Source organism: Rhinopithecus roxellana, chromosome 15 (assembly GCF_007565055.1).
Source record: "Rhinopithecus roxellana isolate Shanxi Qingling chromosome 15, ASM756505v1, whole genome shotgun sequence".
Classification (NCBI taxonomy): domain Eukaryota; kingdom Metazoa; phylum Chordata; class Mammalia; order Primates; family Cercopithecidae; genus Rhinopithecus; species Rhinopithecus roxellana.
This window is the reverse complement of record NC_044563.1, coordinates 60,368,151-60,395,644: the sequence shown is the minus strand read 5'-3', so window position 1 is coordinate 60,395,644 and position 27,494 is coordinate 60,368,151. Positions and strand designations below refer to the sequence as shown.

Sequence of the window (27,494 nt, the reverse complement as noted above, 5' to 3'; positions counted from 1 at the left end):
TTATGCCATTCTCCTGCCTCAGCCTCCTGAGTAGCTGGGACCACAGGCGCCCGCCACCTCGCCCGGCTAGTTTTTTGTACTTTGTAGTAGAGACGGGGTTTCACCGTGTTAGCCAGGATGGTCTCGATCTCCTGACCTCGCAATCCGCCTGTCTCAGCCTCCCAAAGTGCTGGGATTACAGGCTTGAGCCACTGCGCCTGGCCAAATTTTTGTATTTTTTAGTAAAGACAGGGTTTCACCATGTTGGCCAGGTTGGTCTCGAACTCCTGACCTCAGGAGATACACCCGCCTCGGCCTCCCCACGTCTTGGGATTACAGGCGTGAGCCACTGCACCCGACCTAAACAAACATTTAGTAAGCTCCTACCATGTGCCAGTGGGAACCTCTGGTGAATAAGACAGTCCCTGCCCTCCCAGGGCTTACAGTCAGTGAGGAACACAGTGGGTAACCCAAGTGGGTCTCATACAGTGTGGTAAATGCTAAGACTAAGGAGCAGGGGGACAGAGGGACTGTTATAGGTGTTTAGGAATGGACCCTCACCCTGATTTAGGGGCCAGGGAAACCTTCTCCAAAAGTGGCATTTAAGCTGAGACCTGAAGGAGGAGTGGGAGCCAGCCAGGTGAAGGGGCAGTGCAGGAAGGGGCGAGTGCTCTAGAAAACGTGAATGAGCAAAGGCCTAGACAAATGTGAATATCATGTGATTGGGAACTGAAATCAGTTCTGCAGAGCAGGAATGCCCTGTGAGGGTGGGGTGCACGCTCAGTGAATATGTGTTGGATGGATGGGGCCATGTCGAACTTGTCTCTTAGGGTTTCACTCATGATAGGGCATCAAGAAACATTTATTACTTGAATAAATGGGTTTGTTTCATACGTTTCTAAGACTTTTCTTCTCCCATGGGTAGGAATTCTATTGGTTTCCTCTCCACTCAGCACAGGTCAATCCATGTTTAGTAAATAGGATGAGAAACTTTCCCTCTTGGGCTGCTCTTATTTTCTTTCCCTAAAGTTTCTGCACCAGATTTCCTTTCTGGCATCACTGATTGGCCTGGTACAGGGTGGAGCAGTGGACTTGGTATACTGGTGGCTCTGGAGTTCACTAACCAAGCCAGAGCTAAATGAGAGGAGGACAGCCAAGGAAGGCGCCACCAATTTGGCCTGCTGAGCTGACAGGCCAGAGGCTGGCTGAAGCTCTGGGGATTCTGGTAAACTGCATTTGCTAAATTGTTTGTGAATACTCAGTTCTGCTATAGAAGAAAAGAAAACCAATGGAATGGATGAAACTTATGTGTTAAGTATAGGCTAGTTACTTTGGTGACATGTTGAACAAATAAAGTTAGTAGAGTATGTGTGTGTGAACATACATAGAAAGAGATGGACAGACTCTAAATATTCATGATACACTGAATATGCTTGAAGCATATGAGGCCCTCAGTATTCATGAGATCTTAAATCAGCTACCCACTAGCACCAGCCGTTCTCTTTCCACATGTCCTCTGCCCAAATAATGCATATAAAAGTAATAGCAGCTCATCAGGATAATTGGCAAGCTACAGCTGTGGCCAAACATACCTGTCACTGTGTTTCTCCCATAGATCAAGTCTTGGGCCAAGGTATCTTCTTTTATTACTTTTTTTTTTTTTTTTTTTTTTTGTTGAGACGGAGTCTAGATCTGTCGCCCAGGCTGGAGTGCAGTGGCGCGATCTCCGCTCACTGCAAGCTCTGCCTCCCGGGTTTACACCATTCTCCTGCCTCAGCCTCCCGAGTAGCTGGGACTACAGGCGCCCGCCATCTCGCCCAGCTAGTTTTTTGTATTTTTTAGTAGAGACAGGGTTTCACCGTGTAGACCAGGATGGTCTCGATCTCCTGACCTCGTGATCCGCCCGTCTCGGCCTCCCAAAGTGCTGGGATTACAGGCTTGAGCCACCGCGCCCGGCCTACTATTTTATTTTATTTTATTTTATTTTATTTTAGTTTGGAGACAGAGTCTCGCTCTGTCACCCAGGTTGGAGTGCAGTGGCGCAATCTCGGCTCACTGCAATCTCCGCCTCCCGGGTTCAAGCAGTTTTCCTGCCTCAACCTCCTGAGTAGCTGGGATTACAGATGCACGCTGCCATGCCTGGCTAATTTTTTGTATTTTAGTACAGACGGGGTTTCACCATGTTCCCTGGGCTGGTCTCGAACTCCTGAGGTCAGGCAATCTGATCGCCTCGGCCTCCCAAACTGCTAGGATTACAGGCGTGAGCCACTGCACCTGGCCAATCTTCTTTTATTTTTAAGGGATAGAGTCTCTCTACGTTGCCCAGGCTGGTCTTGAATTTCTGGCCTCAAGCAATCCTCCCACCTCAACCTCTTGAGTAGCTGAGATTACAGGCATGAGCCACCATGCCTGGCTCCAGGTACCTTCTGTCCATTGCACCATCCCCCTAACCCCAGCCACTCAAACCTCAACTCTGATCCTCATTACAACACCATCATAATTACACCACTTACCGATTTAACTTGCTGTATGATTTGAATCCTTTCACTTGGTCTGTGAGACTTTCTGCTCCATGACCTCCAGGAGAGCCTGTCTTGCAGTACCTGGGGGCTGCCATGACACCAATGTATGTTCCCACCTCGCACTGTGGACCAGGGTCTTATTTGTGAGAGGACAGAAACCTCCAGGGTAGGTAGTGACTGATGCCAGGGAAGGGGAAGAAGGGGTCCTTGCTCAGGGAGTCTACCACAGGGCTAGGTCCCCGAGTAGGCGTGAGGGAAAGGGCCCTGTACTGTGTTACAGCCCAGAGGGGTCTGGTTATATGTTCAGGGGTCATCTACAAAGCAGGATCCCCCTGTTGGGGTGCTTATTGTGAAGGACAGGAAGGGGGGCCCCTAAGGGACACTGCCACAAATAAAGGGTCCTACACGTATACCTGTGACCCAAATCATGTGTAGTGAAGTCTCCCAGACACTCTGGCTGCGGCCACAGAAGGTGCTCAGCTGTGTCTCCACGACCAGGGACTCTCCCAGCAGGAAGATGAGGAACCACAGACAGGAGGCGGAGTGCAGCAGGAACTTCAGTACTGGGATCTTTAGCAGGCGGCCCAGCTTCCAAGGGAAGGAGGGGGAGTAGGGTTCTCAGTCCTGGGTGTCTCTCGCTCCTGCAAGCCCTTCTAGACTGCTCCACCCACGTGACTCCCCTTTCTCAGATTCAGTCACGCACTATTCAGACATACATTGAGAATGTGTTACATATCAGGCCGTAGACTCATATCTGTCATCTCCTTTCCAACCATATGAGGTAGACATTAATATTCCCATTTTTTTTTTTTTTTTTTTTCCAAGAACTGAAGATCACAGAGGTAAAGTAACTTTCCCTGGGAGGCCCCACAGGCTCTTCAAACTCAACCATGTTAAAAAATAAATTCATGGGCCGGGTGCGGTGGCTTATGCCTGTAATCCCAGCACTTGGGGAGGCCGAGGTGGGTGGATCACGAGGTCAGGAGTTCAAGACCAGCCTGACCAACATAGTGAAACCCCCATCTCTACCAAAAATACAAAAAATTAGCTGGGCGTGGTGGTAGGCACCTGTAATCTCAGCTACTCAGGAGGCTGAGGCAGGAGAATTGCTTGAACCCGGGAGGCAGAGGTTGCAGTGAGAGGAGATCCTGCCACTGCACTCCAGCCTGGGTGACAATGCAAGACTCCATCTCAAAAATAAATAAATAAATAAATAAAAAATAAACAAATAAAGAAATTCATCATCTTCTATCCTATCTTGCTCTTCCATCTTCTTCTATGTCCCCACTTCATAAAATGACCCGGTCACCCAGGCCGGGAATATGAGACATCTCTATGTGCTTGTCCTCTCACACCAGTCTCTCTAACTCCTGCCCTGAACCCCCAGCCCACCTTTCACACCCCTAGTAGAAGGCACTTTCTGAAACACAAGACTGATGGGGGACTCGCTTCATTAATCCTACAATGGCTCCTATCCTCTGTGGCTTATAAGGCTCTGTGAGATCTGGCCCCTGCGTGCTTCTCCACCACTCTTGATCTAACTCCTTTCAGTTTCTCTAACACTTTGGGTTCTCCCTCTCCCAGGCCTTCACACATACTGCTCCTGCTTCCTGGAACATCCCTCTCCCTATTCCTCACCTGCTCAGCAGGAACAGGGCTCTTCTTCATAACCCCAGTGCCAGGCACCATGCTTGGCTCACAGTTGGGTCTCAAGGACATATTGGTTGGATGAAGGGCTCCCATGGAATTTGTAGTCGGGGTAGGCCTCTCTTTAGGAGAGTATAGGGCTGTTAATAGGATTAAGGTTTTGGAGGCAGAGAGACTTCGGTTTAAATCCTGACTCCACTATTTCCTGTGTACTTTTGACAAAAAGAGCATTGCCCTTCCCTGTGCCTCAGGTTGCTTCCCTATACCACTGAAGCAGAATGTCTGCCTTCCTCGGGGCTGCACTTCCAGCTACTTAATGGAAACATTCACACAAAGTTATATTCACCAGGTGTCTAGCCCAGGGCCTCATAAAACAAGTGCTCAATAAGTGACAGTTATCATTAATCTTATTCTTAGTACCCGGGACTTTGGTGCCAGCCAGCAGCCAAGGCAAAGGAAGGGCATGGTGAGGAAGATGAGGAAGGAAACAAAGAGCTTCCAGATGGTGGTGTTTCCACGCCAGCCAGCCAGGTTCCCACACCAGATGGAGGACAGGACTTGCTGGCAGATGGGGTGTGCTACAAACTAAGCAGAGATGGGGCATAAGCAGACGGGGAGGCCACCAGGCAAGGAGGAGGATGGGGGAGCCAGTTGGGTACACAGCCCTTCCTTCCTTGCCACAGAGTTCGAACAATCCTTCATTTCTCCCCACATCAGCCAACTTGCTAGTCATGTGACCATGGGCAGACCCATCCCTCTCTAGGCCTTGGTTTATGGAGGGAAAACTAAACTCAAAGATTTTCCTGAACTCTCTGGACCCTACATTCTTGAGTCTAAGTTAGACAGTGGTGGGTAAAACTGGGGACCCAAGACCCAGAATCCCCAGGGTCCCTGGCCTTCTTAGAGATATGGGACATTAGCCTAGATGGTCTTGAGGAAGGCAGAAGAGGGAAACCAGGGTTTGCTGTATTGGGAGACAGGGCCAGGGGAGCCATTATGAAGGAAGGTTTTTGGTTAAGTTTCTGGTGGATGTTGAGGGTGGATGACAGTGAGGAGCAATGGGTTGGGGGAGGCTAAACAAGGAGCCTATCTTTAGCTTAGAGGGGAGGATGTCTGAGGAGACAGGAAATAATGGAATCTTTTGGGGGATATTTAAGGCCTGAGAGACCTAGTCTTATCTTGCTTTATAGAGTGATGTACTGGAATTGAACAGAAAGACTGGATTCAAGTAACTCAGCAGGTCAGAGATAAAGCTGTCTAAGACCAGATGTCCTGGTCTGAAGGTGAGGTCTTGGTGGGTAATGGGTCTTTCAAGGGCTGGGGAGAGGTTACAGGCTTAGATTGAAGGTAAGAAGGGAGGGGACCCACAGGGCCAAGGGTCTAGACAGAAGGGCGCTCAGGACCAAGGCCTGGGAGGGTCTTGAGGGCAGGAAAAGGAGTTGCTTAGGGCTGGGTCAGGGAGACCTATAGGTGGCAGGGCAAGAGAAAAGGACAGGGAGGGGATATAGCTATGGCCCAGCTGACCCGCTTCTGGTTGTAGTTGACGGCCAGTTGCAGCCTCGCCAGGTTGGGGATGCTCCCCTCAAAGGCTAGGCCCAGGCCCTCAGCCTCGGGCTCAGTCTCGCTGTCCTCGGCCAGGTCGTTGAACACTGCAGTGACCTCGCTCTGGTTCTGGCACATGCCCAGCAGCTCAAAGCCATAGTCCTGGCTCAGTGACTCCAGGGGAATGTACTCAGGCTTAGGGAAGCAGGTCCGTGTGTGCCTACCACCCTGTGGACCCAACCCCATTAAATCAGCCCACTCCTCCCTACCCCCCACGCCCACCAATAGTGGGCCTGGGCCACCTCTGTCCTGCCCTTGCACCATCATTTCCTACGTCTGGTGTCACTAGGGCATTGATTTCTTTCTTCTTTGCCACCTCACCCATCCTTCTTGCTCTAATGAGGTACCTCCTGGGTCACTTTGCTTATCTAGTGCTATTGCTACCTCATCACTAAGTCACTTCAACCCAAACCCCTCCGTCATTTTTTCTGTCTCTTTTCCTTCCTCTTCTAATCTGTTTCTTGTCCCATTTTTACACCTACTCCTTACACCCTTCATATGCTCATTTAATTTATTGGAACACTTACCTTATAAGAGAACTTGCGTTGGCAATTTTAGGAGATGCAGAAATGAATAAGGCAGTTCTTATTTATTATTATTATTATTATTATTATTATTATTATTATTTTTGAGACAGAGTTTCACTCTTGTCACCCAGGCTGGAGTGCAATGGCACGATCTTGAGTGCAATGGCATGATCTCGGCTCACTGCAATCTCTGCCTCCCGGGTTCAAGTGATTCTCCTGCCTCAGCCTCCCGAGTAGTTGAGACTACAGGCATGCGCCACCACGCTAGCTGATTTTTTTTTTTTTTCCTTTGAGACAGAGTCTCGGTCTATTGCCCAGGCTGGAGTGCAGTGGTGCGATCTCGGCTCACTGCAAGCTCTGTGCCTCCTGAGTTCATGCCATTCTCCTGCCTCAGCCTCCCGAGTAGCTGGGACTACAGGCGCCACCACCACGCCCAGCTAATTTTTTGTATTTTTAGTAGAGATGGGGTTTCACCGTGTTAGCCAGGATAGTCTCCATCTTCTGACCTCGTGATCCACCCCCCTCGGCCTCCCAAAGTGCTGGGATTACAGGCGTGAGCCACCATGCCCGGCCTACTCAGCTGATTTTTTTGTGTTATTAGTAGAGATGGGGTTTCACCATGTTGGCCAGGCTAGTCTCGAACTCCTGACCTCAGGTGATCCACCTGCCTTGGCCTCCCAAAGTGCTGAGATTATAGGCATGAGCCACCACGCCTGGCCAGTTATTATTTTTAAAAAATAGGTGGGCGTGGTGGCTCACACCTGAAATCCCAACACTTTGGGAGGCTGAGGCGGGCAGATCACCTGAGGTCAGGAGTTCAAGACCAGCCTGGCCAACATGGTGAAACCTCATCTTTACTAATAACACAAAAATTAGCTGGGCGTGGTGGCGGGCACATAATCCCAGCTACTCGGGAGGCTGAGACAGGAGAATCGTTTGAACCCCGGAGGTAGAGGTTGCAGTGAGCTGAGATCGCGCCACTACACTCCAGCCTGGGCGACAAGAGTGAAACTATCTCCAAAAAAATAAAAAAAATAAAAAAAAAAAAATAGAGATGAGATCTTGCTGTTGCCCAGGCTGGTCTCGAACTCCTGTCCTCCTCATCCTCCTGTCTCAGCCTCCCAAAGTGCTGGGGTTAGAGGCGTGAGTCACTGTGCCTGGCCTAAGGCGGTCCTTGGCTCCAATTTATCCATTATATCCTGGGGTTTACTTGAGGCCCTCACCCTAGAGAGCATCCAGGGATGGCTTTCAGGAGGTGAGGTCTGAGTCCCGCACTGTCCTCAGGTGGTATCACATTTGGGCAAGGTACTTCCCCTTCCCAGGCCTCAGTTTCTCTGCTATAAAGTGGGGATGATACTTCCTGCTATGCCTGTCTCTTAGGCTGCTATGAGAATGGAGGGAAAGTCCTTTGGAAAGGACTGCCCTTTCCTGCTAGCTGTGCAGTGGGGGCTTTTCATTCTCCTATCCTTCCACCACCCTGGGTCACAACCTCCTTAGCCCTGTATTTTAACATTCTTGTTGGTTTCCCCACCTAATGGTCATCTTGGGGATGGGGCTAGTCTAGCTTGACACACAGGAGCCATCAGGGGATGAGGGATGGACATACTGGACTGGCGGCATTCCAGGACCCTTACTAGTCCCTGCCTCCAGGCTCCTCTTTATGCATTCTCAGTCCTTCCTGCAGTGTCTCCCCCTCACTCATCACCATGTATATTTTCACTACCTGAGAGCCTTTGCGTGGACTGCAGCCCTATCTCAAATACCCTCCCTGCTCCTCTTCACTTGTATGTAACCACCCACTTGCGTAGCTCAGCTTAATGTTACTTCTTCCAAGGAGTCCTCCCTGAACACGACAGCTGTGGCTTTCCTGACCTGTTTTCTGGGCTTTGGAAGCCCTGTTAGCACCATTCACAGCAGCACTGAATGAAGACAAGCGTACTGGGAGCACCTTGTCCCCTGTCTCTGACTTTTCCCTGCTGTGATCATATGCTTGAGATCCGCAACACACCATGCTCCGGGTGGGAACACCTAGCAGGTATTCAAACGTGATGTATTCTACTGAACGTCATCTCCAAGTCTGTCCAGCTGTTTTTCTAGTTGTTTCTGTTCTCTCTCCTCCCTCAGACAGACCCAGGGCTCCCCTGGAGTGGGGCTGTGCCTCCCCCATAAGACTAGGCCCCTCTGGAGTGGCTGTTCTCTGCCATTAGAATGAAATTCTCTTGGGGAAATTCTTGACTCCCCATCAAACTAGAGGTTTCCTGAGAACAGAGGCCAGGCCTCGTCCTCTTTTTGTGACTTCCAAGCTTCCCAGAACACCCACCACAGGCCCAACCATGCTCCGGTGGAAGAACAGACATGGGGCACCAGGGGAAGAGGGAAGTATGAGAAACCAACCTTAAATTCAGGCTCCTTGTGTGCAAGGCGCCTGAGCTCACGGCTAAGCCGGAAGGCAGCCAGCATGGCATCCTCACTGGCCAGTGAGAGGTGGGCCTTGCTGGCAATGCCACGGTAGGTGTTGATGCGGGACAGAGAGAATTTAAGCAGGTCATAGCGGCGGGGGTTGCTGCACTCGAGGCAGGCACAGGAGACCAGGTGGGGCCAGGCAATGGTGTGGCCCTGGTCCATAAGCAGCTGTGCTATCTCGTACAGGTCCTTCTGGCAGGCCAGGGTGAGGGGAGTCACACCAGGTGCAAAGCGGGAGCCATCAATTAATGAGTCAAAGAAAGCCAGTGAGAAAGACCTGGTGTCTACTTTGTGACCCTTCTCCTGTTCCAGGTGGGCCAGCAGGCGATACACCACTGCTGGCTGGTTTGTGTCCACTGCCACTAGCAGGGCCTCATGGATCTGGCGGAAATCAAATTTGACACCGGCCAACAGCACATCGGTGATGGCCTCATGGCCCAGGTGGATGTCCAGGTTGAGTGCTTCCTTCCAGGAGCGCTCCTCGGCCTCTTCCACATTGTGCAGGGGCCTACTTGGCCCACTGCTTGTGGCCTTAACCTCTGACTCCAGCAGCTGCTGCACAAGGCCCAGCTGGCCCTCCTGGATGGCAGCCAGGAGTGGAGGTGGGAACCTGAGCTTCCTGTTCATGATCTCAGTCCAGTTAGGCTGTTGGTGGATGAAGGAGTGGAGAGGCTAGGACCCTGAGTTTCAACCCCCTTTGTGATGGGGCCTCTTCCACCCTTCCATGTTCTAGCACTTAACCCTCTATATCCAGCCACCATTATATTCTTCCTTGTCCCAAACACACACTGGCAAATATTGTCTTATTCATCATTTTATTGTGTAGATTCTCAGGTTAGGAAAATCAAGACTGTACAGTGGGGGCTTTCTTTTCTTCCCCCACTGGGGAGAGAATGGGGGCCCCTTCCTCAGCTGAGTTTGACTGGGGGCCCCTTCCTCAGCTTGACTTCCACCCTCACAGGAGCCCCCCAACAGCAGGGCTACCTATGGGTACCTTGAGCAAGGGTAGATTAAAGCAGGGGTGGGCTGCCCTGGCAGCCCTCTCAAAGTCCCAGAGCCTCTCCCAAGGGCAGGCCCGGACATGTCCACACAGGAGGGTTTTGTGTGAGTTTTGAACTGGGTTTTTGTCAAGCCCCTCAGTTCTGACCAGGGCCCCAGCAGAATCCCAATATCCTCTTTCTTCACCAATCCTCTCGCTTTGCCCTCCCCTGCTTTGGGGGACCTTTCTCCCCCTTGGCACTGCCTTGTCCCTCTCTTCTACTAGGCCTGGCCCCATCCACACTGCTCTTCTCTTCTGGGTCCAAGCTCAGGGTTCCAGGGCCTCTTCTCCCACCTACATAGTGACGTCTGCCACCTGCTTGGCAGCTAGGATGCCCCTGCAGTGCCTCTGGGCCAATCTTTTGTTTTATTCATGGGTGGAAATGGGAGCAGAATGGGAGAAGGTAGGGGAGCAGGCTTCTTACCGTGATGGGGTCTGTGGTTGTGCCCACCTATGCAGGCACCTGTGCTGGCAGGGACCGAAGGACTGAACTCCTGCTCAGTCTTTTCCCTGACTGTGCCTAGCATCCTCTTTCCTATCTATTCAAAACCCCGCCCTGGGCCCTCTCTTTGCAGGACCAGCTGCTCCCCCTCTGCTCTATACCCTGGGGACCAGGGGAACCGGTGTTAGTACCACAGAGTGAAATCTTCTGGGAAAGGGGAGAGAAGACATATTTGCTCAAAGGAGGTGGGAACAGAATTTGGAATATCACAGCTTGAGGGAACCTTTGACATCCTCTGGTCCAACCACCTCCTTGTGTAGATGAGGAATGGGATCTGCCCAAGGTTCCACAGCCAAGCCTAGAACTACTCCTTACTCATTAACCAATCTGGTCCCTATCACAGTTCTGTGAGCGGGAGGTTGGGAGATTTTTTTCTCTCAGTTAATTCTGGATGCTAAAATAAATAACTTGCTTAGTGTCACATAGCATCACCATTACCTGATTATACCCAGGACAGGAGCCCACAAAGGAGACTGAGAGCTCAGTTCATGGGATGCTGGATGTCAGCCTCATGCTCAAAACCCATACGCACATTCCCAGCACACCACAGGATTTTATCTGTCAGGCAGCATTTGCTCTTCACTGGGCCTCGGTTTTCCTTTCAGGAAAATGGGCATGAGAATGTGCACCACTCACAGAGGGAAAGACATTTTGGATGGTGTCCCAAGGCCCAAAAGTGCCAAGGAGACTTCCAAGGGGGAAAAGGACAGAGCTGGCCTTAGGAGAATCAGATGCCATGGTCACAGAAGCCTTGACAACTGGGAATGGGGATCAGGCTAGGCATAGAGGTGCCCTCAGGCAGAGTCCTGAGGGAATGAGTGGAGAGGAGGAGAGAGGGAGCTTCGGCCTCATCAGTCTTTCTCAGCTCTCAAGCGATTCAGTCCCCATCTCAGTCACAGAGGGTGAGGCAAAACCACAGGACCTCATGGCTCATGCTTGAGGGAAGTCCCCACATATACTGGCATGCTCTTCTATTTCTCTTGCTGAGAACTGCAACTGGCAGATAGGGCACTGAACCCAGGAGACAGGGGGTGAACTTTCTGGGGAGGACACCCACAGTACAGACTGGGACGAAGATGATGAGGAGGGAGAAGCCGGGTGAGGTGGGGAGGTCTCTCCACAAGTGGCAGCATGCTGGGGAAGAATCTCAATCCTGAAGGAGCCTATTTAGGGAGAGAAGGAGGTAAACAAAATGGCCTGCTCCCAGGCAGGATGTCACCCTAAGAAGTCTGGATAAGCTATGAAGACAAATAACATTGATACACAGCAGAGAGTGAGAAGTGCTAAGTCCAAGGGAATCAGAGAATCCTGCAGAAGCTTAGTTGGGAAAGATGATCTGGGCAGATAAGAGAACACTTGGCAAAGAAGAACCATTTGAACAGAGACTGAAACAGCAACCAGCATTTGGACATATAGGAAAAAGTTACAAAGGAAATTCTATGCCCTCTCTGATTGTGTTTTACATTGTTTGGTTTCATGCTTCTCCAGAGGGCAGGGCCCATGTCCCTTCCTCAGCTTAGCCGGCACAGTGTGAACAGGTGCTCAGTACACACTTGTCTTGAATTACACTTGACTAAAAATACAGTTCTACACCTGAGAGCTGCAGAGATGACAGAAGCCAGCACTCCAAATTCAAATGTTTCTTGGCAGTACTCTCAGATCTCCTATTCCTCCCTCAAGGAATGCCCAGTTGTCATACAACAACTCCCTGTGCACAAGCATCTTACCTGCACAAATTGGGCACAGTCCACTATCCTGGTCACCACTCCTTTGGGCCTGTTTTTTTTGCCTTGCTCTTGCTGTCTCCCTCCTGTTTGGCCGAGAATTAGAGTTGGATAAAGGCCTGTGAGAAAGAACAGTTAAAGACCAGCTATTAGTAAGAGGCCATAAGGGCTGAAGGAGCCTGGAGTCAGAGCAAAAATAATGCAGAAGAGTTAATGTAGACCTAGAAAGTCTGGGTTGGGGTCCTGGTTTTCCCACCTGATGTACCAGACGTGAGGGAAGACATTTAACCTTTGAACATCTGAGAACAGAGATTCCATTATTGCCCTTGGGTTATTATTTTTTAATTGAAATATAGTACACATACCATAAAACTCACTCTTTAAAAATATAAATTCAAGGCCAGGTGTGGTGGCTCATGCCTGTAATCCCAGCACTCTGGGAGGCGAAGGCAGGCGGATCACCTGAGGTCAGGAGTTTGAGACCAGCCTGGCCAACATTTGCCTGTCTCTACTAAAAATACAAAAATTAGGCCGGACGCAGTGGCTTACGCCTGTAATCCCACCATTTTGGGAGGCCGAGGTGGGGGGATCACCTGAGGTTGGGAGTTTGAGACCAGCCTGACCAACACGGAGAAACCCTGTCTCTACTAAAAATACAAAAATTAGCTGGGCGTGGTGGTGGGCGCCTGTAATCCCAGCTACTCAAGAGGCTGAGGCAGGAGAATTGCTTGAACCCGGGAGGCAGAGGATGAGGTGAGCTGAGATTGCCCCATTGCACTCCAGTCTGGGCAACAAGAGCAAAATTCCATCTCAAACAAACAAACAAACAAACAAAAAACAAAAATTAGCTGGGTGTGGTGACGTGCACCTGTAGACCCAGCTTGGGAGGCTGCGGCAGGAGAACAGCTTGAACCTGGGAGGCTGAGGTTGCAGTGAGCCGAGATCATGCCATTGCACTCCAGACTGGGTGAGAAAGCACAACTCCGTCAATTTTCAGTTGTTTATATATATATATACATTCAGTTCAAAACCCTGTATTGACAGAGTTCTGTAACCACAACCATGTAATTCCAGAACATTTTCACTACCCCCAAAAGAAACCCAGAACCCAGGCTGGGCGCAGTGGCTCATGCCTGTAATCCCAGAATTTTGGGAGGCCGAGGCAGATGGATCACCTGAGGTCAGGAGTTCAAGATCACCCTGGCCAACATGGCAAAACCCCATCTCTACTGAAAACACAAAAATTACCTGGGTGTGGTGGTGTACACCTATAGTCCCTGCTTCTTGGGTGGCTGAGGCAGGAGAATGGCTTGAACTAGGAGGTGGAGGTTGCAGTGAGCCAAGATTGTGCCACTGCACTCCAGCCTGGGTTACAGAACAACACTTTGTCTCAAAAAAAAAAAAAAAAAAAAAAAAAAAAAAAGGAAAGAAAAGAAAGCCTGAACCAGACTCTGGCAACTGCTAATCTACTTTAGTGGTTTAGAATTGCCTATTCTGGACATGAAATCATATACTATATGGTTTTTTGTGACTGACTTCTTACACTTAGTATGGTTTCAAGGTTCATCCATGTTAGAGCAGGTATCAGTACTATATTCCTTTTTTATGGCAGAGTAATATTCCACAGCATAGATATACCACATTTTATTTATCAGCTGATAGACACTTGGGTTGTTTCAATTTCTGGGCTATTATTTTATTTTTTTTTTTTTGAGACGGAGTCTCGCTCTGTCGCCCAGACTGGAGTGCAGTGGCCGGATCTCAGCTCACTGCAAGCTCTGCCTCCCGGGTTTACGCCATTCTCCTGCCTCAGCCTCCCGAGTAGCTGGGACTACAGGCGCCCACCACCTCACCCGGCTAATTTTTTGTATTTTTTAGTAGAGACGGGGTTTCACCGGGTTAGCCCGAATGGTCTCGATCTCCTGACCTCATGATCCGCCTGTCTCGGCTTCTCAAAATGCTGGGATTACAGGCTTGAGCCACCGCGTTCTGGGCTATTATTAATAATGTTGCTCTGAACATTTGCCTGTAAGTTTCTGTGTGAACACCTGTTATCAATTCTTTGGAAGTATACACCTAGGAGCTGAACTGCTAGGTCATATGGTAACTCCATATAAACATTTTGAAAAACTGCCAAACTGTTTTCCAATCAGCTGCACTAATTTACATTCCCACTGGCAATATGTATGAGAGTTTCAATTTCTCCATATCTTTGCCAACACTTGTTATTGTCCATCTTTTTTATTACATCCATCCTAGCAGGTATGAAATAATCATTGTGGGGTTTTGATTGGCATTTCTCTGATGGCTAATGATGTTGAGCATCTTCTATGTGCTTAATAGCCATTTATATATCTTCTTTGGAGAAAATTCTATTCAGATTCTTTGTCAAACATTCTAAAAATTAGGGTATCTTTCTATTGCTGACTTGTAAAGGATCTTTATATATTTTAGATAAAAGAGCCTTACTGGGCTGGGCGCGGTGGCTCAAGCCTGTAATCCCAGCACTTTGGGAGGCCGAGACGGGAGGATCACAGGTCAGGAGATCGAGACCATCCTGGCTAACCCGGAGAAACCCTGTCTCTACTAAAAAAAAAAAAAATACAAAAAACTAGCCGGGCGAGGTGGCGGTCGCTTGTAGTCCCAGCTACTGGGGAGGCTGAGGCAGGAGAATGGCGTAAACCCGGGAGGCGGAGCTTGCAGTGAGCTGAGATCTGGCCACTGTACTCCAGCCTGGGCAACAGAGCGAGACTCCGTCTCAAAAAAAAAAAACAAAAAAAAAAAAACAGCCTTACTGAACATGTGATATGCAAATACTTTCCTCCATATTCTATGGGTTGTCTTTTAGTTTCTTGACAGTGTCCTTTGAAGATTCAGATTTTTTTTTTTTTTTTTGAGACAGAGTTTCACTCTTGTTGCCCAGGCTGGAGTGCAATGGCGTGATCTCAGCTCACTGCAACCTCCGCCTCCTGGGTTCAAGCGATTCTCCTGCCTCAGCCTCCCGAGTAGCTGGGACTACAGGAACGTACCGCCAAACTCGACTAATTTTTGTATTTTTAGTAGAAACAGGGTTTCGCCGTGTTGGCCAGGCTGGTCTTGAACTCCTGACCTCAGGTGATCCACCCACTTTGGCCTCCCAAAGTATTGGGATTACAGGCGTGAGCCACCGCGCCCAGTCAAAGATTTAGATTTTGATGAAGCTCATGAAATACAGCATACTCATCTTCAGATTCTGGTTCACTACAGGACTGCCTCTTTGCCTAGTTCCAAACCTGACAACATGTGGACAAGGATATCTTTTCTTCAATGCCCTTAGGTCTAGACCCACAGGTTAAACCCAGACACAAGGATACTCTCTGTCCTTAATGAAACAAGACTTGGGGGGAAGGATAGCTGCAAAAGGGCAATAAGGTTTGGGGAGGTGATCTACTTGATGATCTACTTACCTTTGGTGCTGCACTTTCCTTCTTTTCATTCTGCCCACATCATTCTCAGAGTTTTGCTCCTCTGCTCCGGGCTCTGTATTAGAAATGCTCATTAAACAAAACAGTCTTAACTCTTAAACAATACAGTCTTCACATATGATGTTACTTCTTCTAAGAATATTCTTTCTATCCTCTTTGCCTGGAGGCAAAGAGTGTGCCTTTCTCACTCTTCCAAGTCTTAGATGAAATGCTAATTCCTATGTGGCACTTTCCCTGGATTCTCTAATCTGAATCCAGTCATCCATTTATGCTTTTCCTTGACAGTACTCATCACAGTTTGAAGATTTAAATTTATTTGTGTGACACTGACATGTGTTTCTCCACTAGAGAAGGAGCATTGCTATTTTATTTACTGTGGTATCCCTGATGCCTAGCACAGAGCCTGGCACAAACGATGCTTAATAAATATCTGTCAAATGAGTGACAATAAAAACTATCAACCTCCATTCGTCTGGTTATCCTGAATTTATGAAACACTTTGTATAGCATTTAATATATTTTAAAGTGCTTTCATAGCTCCAGGGCCCAGCCTATAGTAGGTGCCCAAAAATTATAAGTTCCCTTCTAGTCTCTTTCTCTTAAAATAATAAACTACATCTTTCCTTCTGTGGTAGACAGCTGAGGCCCAAAGAGATAAGGATTGCTGATTCCTAGGCCAGTGCTCTTTCAATTAGTATACACTATTTGATTTGTCTTCTGGTAACAAGACACCAACAATTATCTTTTCTATCACATGAAGTCCCACTAGTGAGCCATCCCTGTAGAGCAATGGTAGATTCAGGGAGGAAAGACATTGCTAGGGACAGGAAGGAACAGGTCATGTGGACTCACCTGCCCTGTCTGGAGGACTGGAACCTGGTTCTGCATGGTTGTTCTTTGGGCTTGCCACACTGACTGGAGGCACCCTGCGGGCAGCAGAAAGCACCATGTGGGCTGAACGCCCCAGAGTCCCTGGCTGCATCTGTGTTAGGATATTCCTGAGCTCTGAAATTTCCTTGGTATCCCTGCAGGGAAAGAGAGAGTACTTGGTTCCACTTGAAATATAGGTCTTATTCTGCTCACTCATGTCAATGGCATTTAAGCAAGAAAGCTAGTTTAATACACAGATACGGTTAGGCCTAGAGTATGTGATTAATTTGGTGAACCCAGGCTGGTCTTGTGTGCTTGTCAGTGACTTGATAGCATTTCTTTTCCAGGAGAAAGATCTGAGAGGTGGCTGGGAGACTTCTACTCCGTCAGGTACATACGTATGGGGATGTGGGAAGAACGTCCTCCGGATGGAAGGATTAGCTAGCCAGGGGCTAGGACCAGACTCCTGAGCATCAGAACCCTGAGGAAAAAAAATTGAGAGATATGAAATACCAAGATTCACCACCAGGGGACACTGCTACCTAGTGCCAGGGCCCACTCAAACTGTCAAACTACTCAAATGACTGAACTTTTTGGGGACATTTCATTATTTCCTTCTAAATATTATCAAATAATATTGTTTCATTTTTAGTATGATTTATTTTGTGAACAATTTTGTTAACTTGCAACTAAAAACCTACCAATTTTAGCCACAATTTCTAGCCATCTATAAAGAGATGTGTGTGTATGTATGCATATAGATATCATGTCTCTAGCATTAGCCACCATACCTATCACCAGCATTTTATAACCTCCTTGCTCCAGAAATGTCTATGTGCAATAATCTCCCAAATAATTTCTGCATAGAGATTTTATTTATACTGTAGTATGCTGGTTTCTTAATTCTTTGTCAAAATTCAATTTATCTGTGATTATACCCCTACTTTTTAAAAAAGAGGTGGGATCTCAGCCTGGGTACAGCGATTCGTGGCTGTAATCTCAGCACTTTAGGAGGCCAAGGTGGGAGGACTGCTAGAGCCCAGGAGTTTCAGACCAGCCTGAGCAACATAGTGAGACCCTGTCTATAAAAAAATAAAAAAATTAGCCAGGCATGGTGGTACATGTACTGTGGTCCTAGCTACTTGGGAGGCTGAGGTGCTGAGGTGGGAGGACTGCTTGGGCTTCAGAAGCCAAGGCTGCAGTGAGCTGTGACTGCACCACTGCACTCCAGCAAGGTGACAAGAGTGAGACCCTGTCTCAAATAAAAAGAAGAAAAAAAAATTGGGTCTTGCTCTACCCAGGCTGGGATGCAGTGGCAGGATCACGGCTCACTGTAGCCTTGAACTCTGGGGCTTAAGCAATCCTCTCACCTCAGCCTCTCGAGCAGCTGGGACCACAGGCTCATGCCACCATGCCCAGCTAATTAAAAAATTTTTTTTGTAGAGACAAGGTCTCATTATGTTGCACAGGCTGGTCTCAAACTCTTGGGCTCAAGCGATCGTCCCTCCTCGGCCTCCCAAACCACTGAGATTACAGGCATGTGCCATTGCACCTGGTCCCTAATTATTTTTTCTTTCTTGAGACACAGTCACACTCTGCCATCTAGGATGGCGTGCAGTGGCATGATCTCAGCTCACTACAACCTCCGCCTCTCAGGTTCAAGCGATTCTTGTGCCTCAGCCTCCTGAGTAGCTAGGATTACAGGCGTGTACCACCACAGCCAGCTAATTTTTGTATTTTTAGTAGAAACAGGGTTTTGCCATGCTGGCCATGATGATCTTGAACTCCTGGCCTCAAGTCATCTGCCTGCCTCAGCCTCCAAAAGTGCTGGGATTACAGGCGTGAGCCACTGCTCCCGGCCTCCTAATTCCTTTTTCCTTTTTTATTTATTGAAATTTCCTTTTTCCCTTACTTTAAAAAATTTTTGTCTTTAATTTTCAACTCTGATTCTTCTATCACAGGTTATTTTAAAGGTAAATGTCTTTCTTGTAAAGCATGACTTTGGCTTCATTCTACAAGCTTGAGTAGTATTTTCATTCTCATTAACTCTTTAATATTTTCTAATTACCATTACAATCCTTTCTTGGACCTAGCAACAATCCTGAAATTTTTTCTTTAATTTTCCAGGTTTTTCATTTTTTCTTTACCTTGTCTCATGAATGTTATAGTGAATGCTACTAGAAAGGGTAACTAGATAGGTGTGTAGAGATAGTTTATTTTAACCTTAACTCTAAGTGAGATTATCAGGAAATTAATTATTACAAAATGATTAGTTATTAGCTTCTGAGCAAAGATTAGTTGGAATCAAGTGGCCCAGGTTCAAATCCACTCCAAGACTTATTTGGCAGTGTGACCTGGGTCACGCCACTAAATTTCTCTGTGCTTTTCTTACGAGAAAACTGGTGATCATAATAACCCCATTTCACAGAGTTAAAAGCCCTATGTTTTGCTTTCACTATAACATACCAATTAAAATGATTCATTAGAAAAAAAGTCTATGACGTTTTAGGCATCCTAAATTATAGAACTGAGTGCCATCAATCTGTAATCCCAGCTTACATGTACCATCTGTCTCTTGCTGAAATGTTTCAGGTCATTCCTTCGCTACAGTTTCACGAAGTACCTGCATGTATGTTTCACCCTGCTGCTGATGTTCAATACCCTTCTGACAAGGCTCTGCAGTTGTTGACTCCCTTTGACCTCCATCCTACCATGGTCCTAGAAGTGCAGGGTATTGTAGATGGCCAAAATGGAAAAGAACCCTGAGTAACTTTTGTTTATCCTAAAACTGGGGTGAACATAGGTACTGGTTTGCCTGGAACAGTACTACTTTGTATCTGTTGTCTCCGTATAAAAATAATAATAATAATTATTATGTTTTGAGACAGGGCCTCACTCTGTCACTCAGGCTGGAATGTAGTGGTATGATTATGGCTCACTGCAACCTCGATCACCTGGGCTCAAGTGATCCTCCTACCTCAGCCTCCTAAGTATCTAGGACGACAGGCACGGGCCACCATGCCTGGCTAATTTTTATTTATTTTTTTCTTCAGACAGGGTCTAGCTCTGTTGCCTAGGCTGGAGTGCAATGGCACAATCCCAGCTCACTGAAGCCTTGAACTCCCAGGCTCAAGTGATCCTACCACCTCAGCCTCCTGAGTAGCTGGGACTACAGGCGTACACCACTATGCCTAATTTGTTATTTTTTGTAGAGATGGGGTTTTGCTATGTTGCACAGTCTGGTCTCAAACTCCGGGGCTCAAGCGATCCATTCGCCTTGGCCTCCCAAAGTGCTGGGATTACAGGCATGAGTCACTGCACCTAAGTTTTAAATTTTTTGTAGAGGCTGGGTGTGGTGGTACACGCCAGTAATCCCAGCACAGTGGGAGGCTGAGACAAGAGGACTGCTTGAGCCCAGGAGTTTGAGACCAGCCTTGGCAACATAGTGAGACCTTGGTCTCTGTAACAAATAGAGGTGGGAGGTTGCAGTGAGCCGAGATCATGCCACTGTGCTCCAGCCCGGGCAATAGAGTGAGACTTTGCCTTTTTTTTTTTTTTTTTTTTCTGAGACGGAGTCTCGCTCTGTGCCGGGCCCGGGCTGGAGTGCAGTGGCGCAATCTCGGCTCACTGCAAGCTCCACCTCCTGGGTTCACGCCATTCTCCTGCCTCAGCCTCCCGTGTAGCTGGGACTACAGGCGCCCACCACCGCACCCGGCTAATTTTTTGTATTTTTAGTAGAGACGGGGTTTCACCATGTTAGCCAGGATGGTCTCGGCCTCCCAAAGTGCTGGGATTACAGGCTTGAGCCACCGCGCCCGCCCCAACTTTGTCTTTAAAAAAAAAAAAAAATTATTTAGGCCTGGTAGTATGCACTTGTAGTTCCAGCTACTGGGAGGTTGAGGCGGGAGGATCGTTTGAACCCAGGAGGTGGAGGTCGTAGTGAGTGATCACGCCACTGCACTCCAGCCTGGATGACAGAGCAAGCCCCTGCCTCATAAATAAATAAATAAATAATAAATAATAAATTTTTTGGCCGGGCGTGGTAGCTCACACCTGTAATCCCAGCACTTTGGGAGGCCAAAGTGGGCAGATCACAAGGTCAGGAGATGGAGACCATCTTGGCTAATACGGTGAAACCCCGTCTCTACTAAAAGTACAAAAAATTATCTGGGCGTGGTGGCGTGCACCTGTAGTCCCAGCTGCTGGGGAGGGTGAGGCAGGAGAATGGCATGAACCTGGGAGAAGGAGCTTGCAGTGAGCCAAGATCGATCGCACCACTGCACTCCAGCCTGGGTGAAAGAGTGAGACTCTGTCTCAAAAAAATAAATAAATAAATAAATAAATGAATAAATACATAAATATTTTGTGGAGACAGCATCTCGCTATGTTGCCCAGGCTGGTCCTGAATTTCTGGGCTCAAATGATCCTCCCACTTTGGTCTCCGCCAAGTGCTAGAATTAAAGGCATGAGCCACTGTGCCTGGACTTAGTGTAATTATTAATAGCATTCTCCTTTGCCCTTAAAGTGTCCTGGTTTGGATGATAAGTTTTATGGTAACTCTATCTACAACTCCCCTTTAAAAGGTCACTTACATAATGAACATTTAAACTAAAAGGCTACTTTGCTCTGGGCAATGTTCTAGGTGCCAGGAATGCATTACAGAACGAGACAGACAGGTTCCTAATCTCATGGAGCTTTATTTTATTGGCTAGACAGGATCACAGAGATCGAGCTCCACTCATGTCAGCTCTTAGCACTGCAGCAGTGGAACCTGGTAGGGCACACCGAACTGCCACCGTCGGTCCTTTTACATTTTTTAGCCCTTTCCACAGTGGAAGAGTAGTCTCAGAACAAACTTGACTTTGTCTTATCTCTCTGGATCTCTCCTAAAACTGCACGACAAAAGGATCTACTCTTGTTCTTTCTGCTCTAACTTCATTTTCTCTTCCCTGTGCTGCCTCTTCTTTTTCTCAGGAACCTCAAAAGGATTGACTCTTGTGAAGTTCGCTCATGTGAACTGGGATTCTTTTGGTTGTGAAAGGTTTGAAACTTCTAAGAAAGTTTCTTGTGTGCACAAGAGGCAAAGTGTGTAGTGTAGGCAGAGTGTAGGGACAGGAGACCTAGTCCTTATGCTGTTCTGACTCACTGCAGGACTCTGAACATATAAAAGTTTTCCTATCTGGGGTGGAAAATGAGATGGTGGGGGCTGGATGATCTCTAAAATTCCATGACTCTAGCTTTGTATGATAAAACACTCATTTTTTTATGAATGAAATATGATGGAGGGTACTGGCTTAGAAAGATAAATAAGTGTAACAACAAAGCAAGAGGAGTCAGAATAGGCTTAAGAAAAAAACTAGAAGCCTGGTTGAGCAAATCGAAGTAAATTGATATAATCTCAGGGCTAGAAATCCATATATCTTATCTAAGGAGTACAGGCGTACTTCATTTTATTGTGCTTCATAGATACTGTGTGCTTAAAAAAAAAGGAAGATTTGTGACAACGCTGCAAGTCTATCAGCACCGTTTTGCCAACAGTATGTGCTCACTTCCTGTTGCTGCGTCACATTTTGGTAATTCTCACATTTCGGTAATTCTCACATTTCAAACCTTCTCATTATTACTACATCTGTTACAGTGATCTGTGATCAGTGATCTTTAATGTTACTATTGTAACTGTTTTGGGGTGCCACGAATTGTGCTCACATAAGATGGTAAACTTTTTTTTGGTTTTGAGACAGGGAATCGCTCTGTCACCCAGGGAGGAATGCAGCTGCACTAATCATAGCTCACTGCAGCCTCAAACTCCTGGTCTCAGGTGATCTTCCTGCCTCAGTCCCAAGTAGCTGGGACTACAGATGTGTGCCACCATGCCTGTTCCTTTTTTTTTTTTTTTTTAAAGATGAGGAAATCTGAGGCTCTGAGGCTCAGGAATTAGGTGACTTACATGATTTTAGTCATGTAAATAGTAAGTTGTCTACCTTGTCCTTATATTATCCTTTTTTTTTTTTTTTTTGAGACGGAGTCTCGCTCTGTCGCCCAAGCTGGAGTGCAGCAGCACAATCTCGGCTCACTGCAACCTCCGCCTCCCGGGTTCAAGCAATTCTCCTGCCTCAGCCTCCCAAGTAGCCGGGACAACAGGTGCACGCCGCCACACTCGGCTAATTTTTTGTATTTTAGTAGAGACGGGATTTCACCGTATTGCCCAGACTGGTCTTGAACTCCAGAGCTCAGGCAATCCACCTGCCTCGGCTTCCCAAAGTGCAAGGATTATAGGCATGAGCCACTGGGCCCGGCCAATTTTTGTATTTTATGTAGAGACGGGGTTTTGCCATGTTGCCCAGGCTGGTCTTGAACTCCTGAGCTCAAGGGCTCTGTCTTACACAGTGCTAGGATACAGGCGTGAGCCACCACATCCAGCTGAAAAAATTCTTGAAGAAAATTAAAAGTGCTACTCTAGTGAAAACATGTATGATAAGAAAGCAAAACAGCCTTATTGCTGACATGGATAAAGTTTTAACAGTATGGATAGATCAAATCAGCCATGATACACACTTATCCAAAGCCTGGATACACACTTATCCAGAGCAAGGCCCTAACCCTCTTCAATTCTATGAAGGCTGAAAGAGGTGAAGAAGCTGCAGAAGAGAAGTCTGAAGCTAGCACAGATTGGTTCATGAAGTTTAAGGAAGAAAATCCATCTCCTTAACATTAAAGTGCAAGACGAAGCAGCAAGTGCTGATGGAGAAGCTATAGCAAGTTACCCAGAAGATCTAGCTAAGATCATGGATGAAGGTGGCTACACTAAACAACAGATTTTCAATGTAGATGAAACTGCCTTCTATTGAAAGAAGATGCCGGGCAGGCGTGGTGGCTCATGCCTGTAATTCCAGCACTTTGGAAGGCTGAGGCGGGTGGATTACAAGGTCAGGAGTTCGAGACCAGTCTGGCCAATATGGTGAAACTGCATCTCTACTACTAATACAAAAATTAGCCGGGTGTGGTAGTGTGTGCCTATAGTCCCAGCTACTCGTGAGGCTGAGGCAGGAGAATTGCTTGAACCTGGGAGGTGGAGGTTGTGGTGAGCCGAGACTGTGCCACTGCACTCCAGCCTGTGCCACAGAGCAAGACTCAGTCTCAAAAGAAAAAAAAAAAAAAAAAGATGTCACCGAGGACTTTCATAGCCAGAGAAGAGAAGTCAATGCCTGGCTTCAAAGGACAAGCTAACTCTCTCTTTAGGGCTAATGCAGCTGGTGACTTTAAGTTGAAGCCAATGCTCATTTACCATTCTAAAAATCCTAGGGCCCTTAAGAATTATGCTGAATCTACTCTGCCTGTGCTCTATAAATGGAAAAACAAAGCCTGGATGACAGCACATCGGTTTACAGCATGGTTTCCTGAATATTTTAAAACCACAGTTGAAACCTAGTACTCAGAACAAAAGATTCCTTTTCAAAACATTTCTGCTCACTGGTACTGCATCTAAGCCAAGAGCTCTGATGGAGATGAACAAGGAGCTTAATGTTGTTTTCATGCCTACTAACATAATATCCATTTTGCAGCCCACAGATCAAGGAGTAATTCAACTTTCAAGCATTGCTATTTAAGAAATATATTCTGTAAGGCTATAGCTGTCATATAGATAGTGATTCCTCTGATGGATCTAGGAAAGCAAATGAAAACCTCCTGGAAATAATTGGATGCCATTAAGAATACTGGTTATTCATGGGAGGAGGTCAAAATATCAACATTAACATGAGTTTGGAAGAAGTTGATTCCAGCCCTCTTGTGGGCTTTCAAGACTTCAAGGGAGGAAGTAACTGCAAATGTGACACAAAATAGTATGAGACGCAGGCCGGGCACGGTGGCTCACGCGTGTAATCCCAGAACTTTGGGTGGCTGAGGCAGGTAGATCACTTGAGGCCAGGAGTTTGAGACTAGCCTGGTCAACATGGTGAAACCCATCTCTACTAAAATACAAAAAATTAGCCAGGCGTGGTGCTGTGTGTCTGTAATCCCAGCTACTCTGGAGGCTGAGGTGGGAGAATTGCTTGAATCCGGGAGGCAGAGGTTGCAGTGAGCCAAGATCATGCCATTGCACTCCAGCCCTGGGTGACAGAGCGAGACTTTGTCTCAGAAAAAAAAAAAAAAAAGAAATAGTAAGAGAACTAGAAATAGAAATGGAACATGAGGATGCGACAGAATTACTGCAATCTCAAGATAAAACCTGAACAGATGAGGAGTTGCTTCTTACAGATGAGCAAAGTGGTTTCTTGAGATGAAATCTACTCCTGATGAAGATGCTGTGAACATTATTGAAATGATAAAAAAAGATTTAGACTATGACATAAACTTAGTTGATAAAGCAGTGGCTGGATTCAGGAGAATTGATTCAAATTTTGAAAGAAGTTGTACTGTGGTTAAAATGCTATCAAACAGCATCACATGCTACAGAGAACTCTTTCATGAAAGGAAGAGTAGATCGATGTGGCAAACTTAACAGTCTTATTTTACAAAATTGCCATGGCCAGCCCAACCTTCAGCAATAACCACCCTGATCTGTCAGCAGCTATCAACACTGAGGCAAGATTCTCCACTAGCAAAAAGACTATGACTTGCTGGCCGGGCGCGGTGGCTCACGCGTATAATCCCAGCACTTTGGGAGGCCGAGGCAGGTGGATCACGAGGTCAGGAGATCGAAACCATCCTGGCTAACACGGTGAAACCCTGTCTCTATTAAAAATGCAAAAAATTAGCTGGGTGTGGTGGCAGGCACCTGTAGTCCCAGCCATTCGGGAGGCTGAGGCAGGAGAATAACGTGAACCCAGGAGGCGGAGCTTGCAGTGAGCCAAGATCGCGCCACTGCACTCCAGCCTGGGCAACAGTGCGAGACTTGCTGAAGGTTCAGATAATTGTTGGCTTATATACACTGAAAAACCAACAAATGTGTGTGACTTGCTTTATTGTCATGATCTGGAACCAAATCTGGAACATCTCCAAGGTATGCCTATATTGTGTTGTACAGGGAGAAAAGCAGGGGAACAAATGAAACTGCAGAACACACATGTAAAGATATAACTTTGTTTAAGGGAATAATGACAGAGAAACTACATGGGAACTTTGGGACTTACAGTGCTCAGAGGAAAAGTCTGATAAAAGCTACAGTCACCCAGTAACTTAGAAATAAAGTACGAAGTTAAGTTTGGATCCAAGAATAATGTATTTATGGCTAAAGAGCAAATGGTCCAAAAGTTTTGTGTATACTGTATCCAAGGCTCACTCATTTGCTTATTCCTCGTGTGAGAGAGAGGAGTTCACTCTTACCTGTAAGAAAGGGTATCAAGCCCTCTGATACTTGTATTTGTGTGTGTGTGTGTGTATGTGTGTGTGTGTCTATGCCTCAAACAAGCACCAGCTTCTTAACCAGAAACCTGCAAAGGAAGGGCAAACATTAAATCCTCACCCCACCATCATATATACCTTGTTCAGCACAGAGCTCACAAGGGCTGAGGGACCCACCGCAGAGTCATCTAAGGAGTCCAGAGAAGAACGCACCCGTAGAAAGGCCAGGCCAAAGGACTGATGACGCGTGAAGGGTTGGGAGCAGGTCAGGCGAAGTCGATCCCATAACTCTCCTGAGGCTGGAGCCAGGAAATCAACTCAAGGGAAAAAGAGAAAGAAAATAAGGGGGGAATGAAAATGCATAAATGGGAGAGAAAGAGGACGAAAAGGTCAATACTAAGGAAAGGAGCTATAGAGAGTAACCTCCAACAAAAGGAAGAAGGAGGTCATCAGTAAATGTCCCCTTAGGCTTGGGTGCTCAGGGTATGGTAATGCCAAGCAGGCCAGTCAGGGCATTCTCATATCCAGTCCCTTGCCTTCTCGTCATCATTCCTCTGTCACAGTTCCACACCATTCTCAGCATGAATTCTATTCCTTCTCCAGGGACCTCATCAATATCTCATTTTAAGAAGTTACCTGCCGGCCGGGCGCGGTGGCTCAAGCCTGTAATCCCAGCACTTTGGGAGGCCGAGGCGGGCGGATCACGAGGTCAGGAGATCGAGACTATCCTGGCTAACACGGTGAAACCCCGTCTCTACTAAAAAAATACAAAAAACTAGCCGGGCGAGGTGGCGGGCGCCTGTAGTCCCAGCTACTCGGGAGGCTGAGGCAGGAGAATGGCGTAAACCCGGGAGGCGGAGTTTGCAGTGAGCTGAGATCTGGCCACTGCACTCCAGCCTGGGTGACAGAGTGAGACTCCTTCTCAAAAAAAAAAAAAAAAAAAAAAAAAAAAAAAAAAAAAAAAGAAGTTACCTGCAGAGTAAGGGCCCAGTGGATTACCTGAGACATATATCAACCCTTCCTGGATCATAAGACTTCAACCTCCCTCACACCACCACGTGCTCTACATGCTCACAGTATCATATTCCGATATCACAAACCCTCCACATCTTTAGTTCCTAACACTGTCTAGTCAGTACCTCACTTCCTCCAAATCATATGCCCCTCCAACGTCACTCTTCCTTTACAACATTACAAATACTTCCAACTTAAAAACAGACAAATCCTTATGAGACTGTACATTCCTAGAGGCTAGGAATCAGATCTTATGTTTTTTCTGTAGTGCCTAGTGAACAGAGATTTGTATAAACAGAATTCAGTAAACATTATGTACTATATAACTATAACCACTATGTAGCCTTCCATCACTTACATAAACATCTATCCTACATCCACACTTATACCCACAAAAACTTATTATTGTTATTATTTTTTGAGACAGAGTTTCATTCTTGTCGCCCAGGCTGGAGTGCAATGGCACAATCTCGGCTCACTGCAACCTTTGCCTCCCAGGTTCAAGCAATTCTTCTGCCTCAGCGTCCTCAATAGCTGGGATTACAGGCGCTTACCACCATGCCCGGCTAATTTTTGTACTTTTAGTAGAGATGGGATTTCACCATGTTGGCCAGGCTGGTCTCGAACTCCTGACCTCAGATGATCCACCTGCCCCGATCTCCCAAAGTGCTGGGATTACAGGCGTGAGCCACCGCATCCGGCCACAGAAATAATCAACAAGTGTGTGTGTTCTATATATTGGGCCCTACCGAACCACAAGTTATGTATAAATATAAATAGTTCATAAATCTCCATCTCT

At 47.1% G+C, this 27,494-nt stretch overlaps 1 protein-coding gene across 1 annotated transcript in view; it reads right to left on the bottom strand.

Moving 5' to 3' along the window:
- The window catches only part of LOC104665163 (short transient receptor potential channel 2-like), a 50,352-nt gene that overhangs the window by 12,114 nt on the left and 10,744 nt on the right, over window positions 1–27,494 (bottom strand). The window contains 11 exon segments of the mRNA XM_030917484.1: window positions 2,915–3,089; window positions 4,569–4,733; window positions 5,673–5,885; window positions 8,672–9,412; window positions 10,383–10,428; window positions 11,339–11,444; window positions 12,009–12,124; window positions 15,452–15,524; window positions 16,322–16,494; window positions 16,738–16,820; window positions 25,820–25,998. Coding sequence (XP_030773344.1) covers window positions 2,915–3,089; window positions 4,569–4,733; window positions 5,673–5,885; window positions 8,672–9,412; window positions 10,383–10,428; window positions 11,339–11,444; window positions 12,009–12,124; window positions 15,452–15,524; window positions 16,322–16,494; window positions 16,738–16,820; window positions 25,820–25,998 — 2,070 coding nt within the window.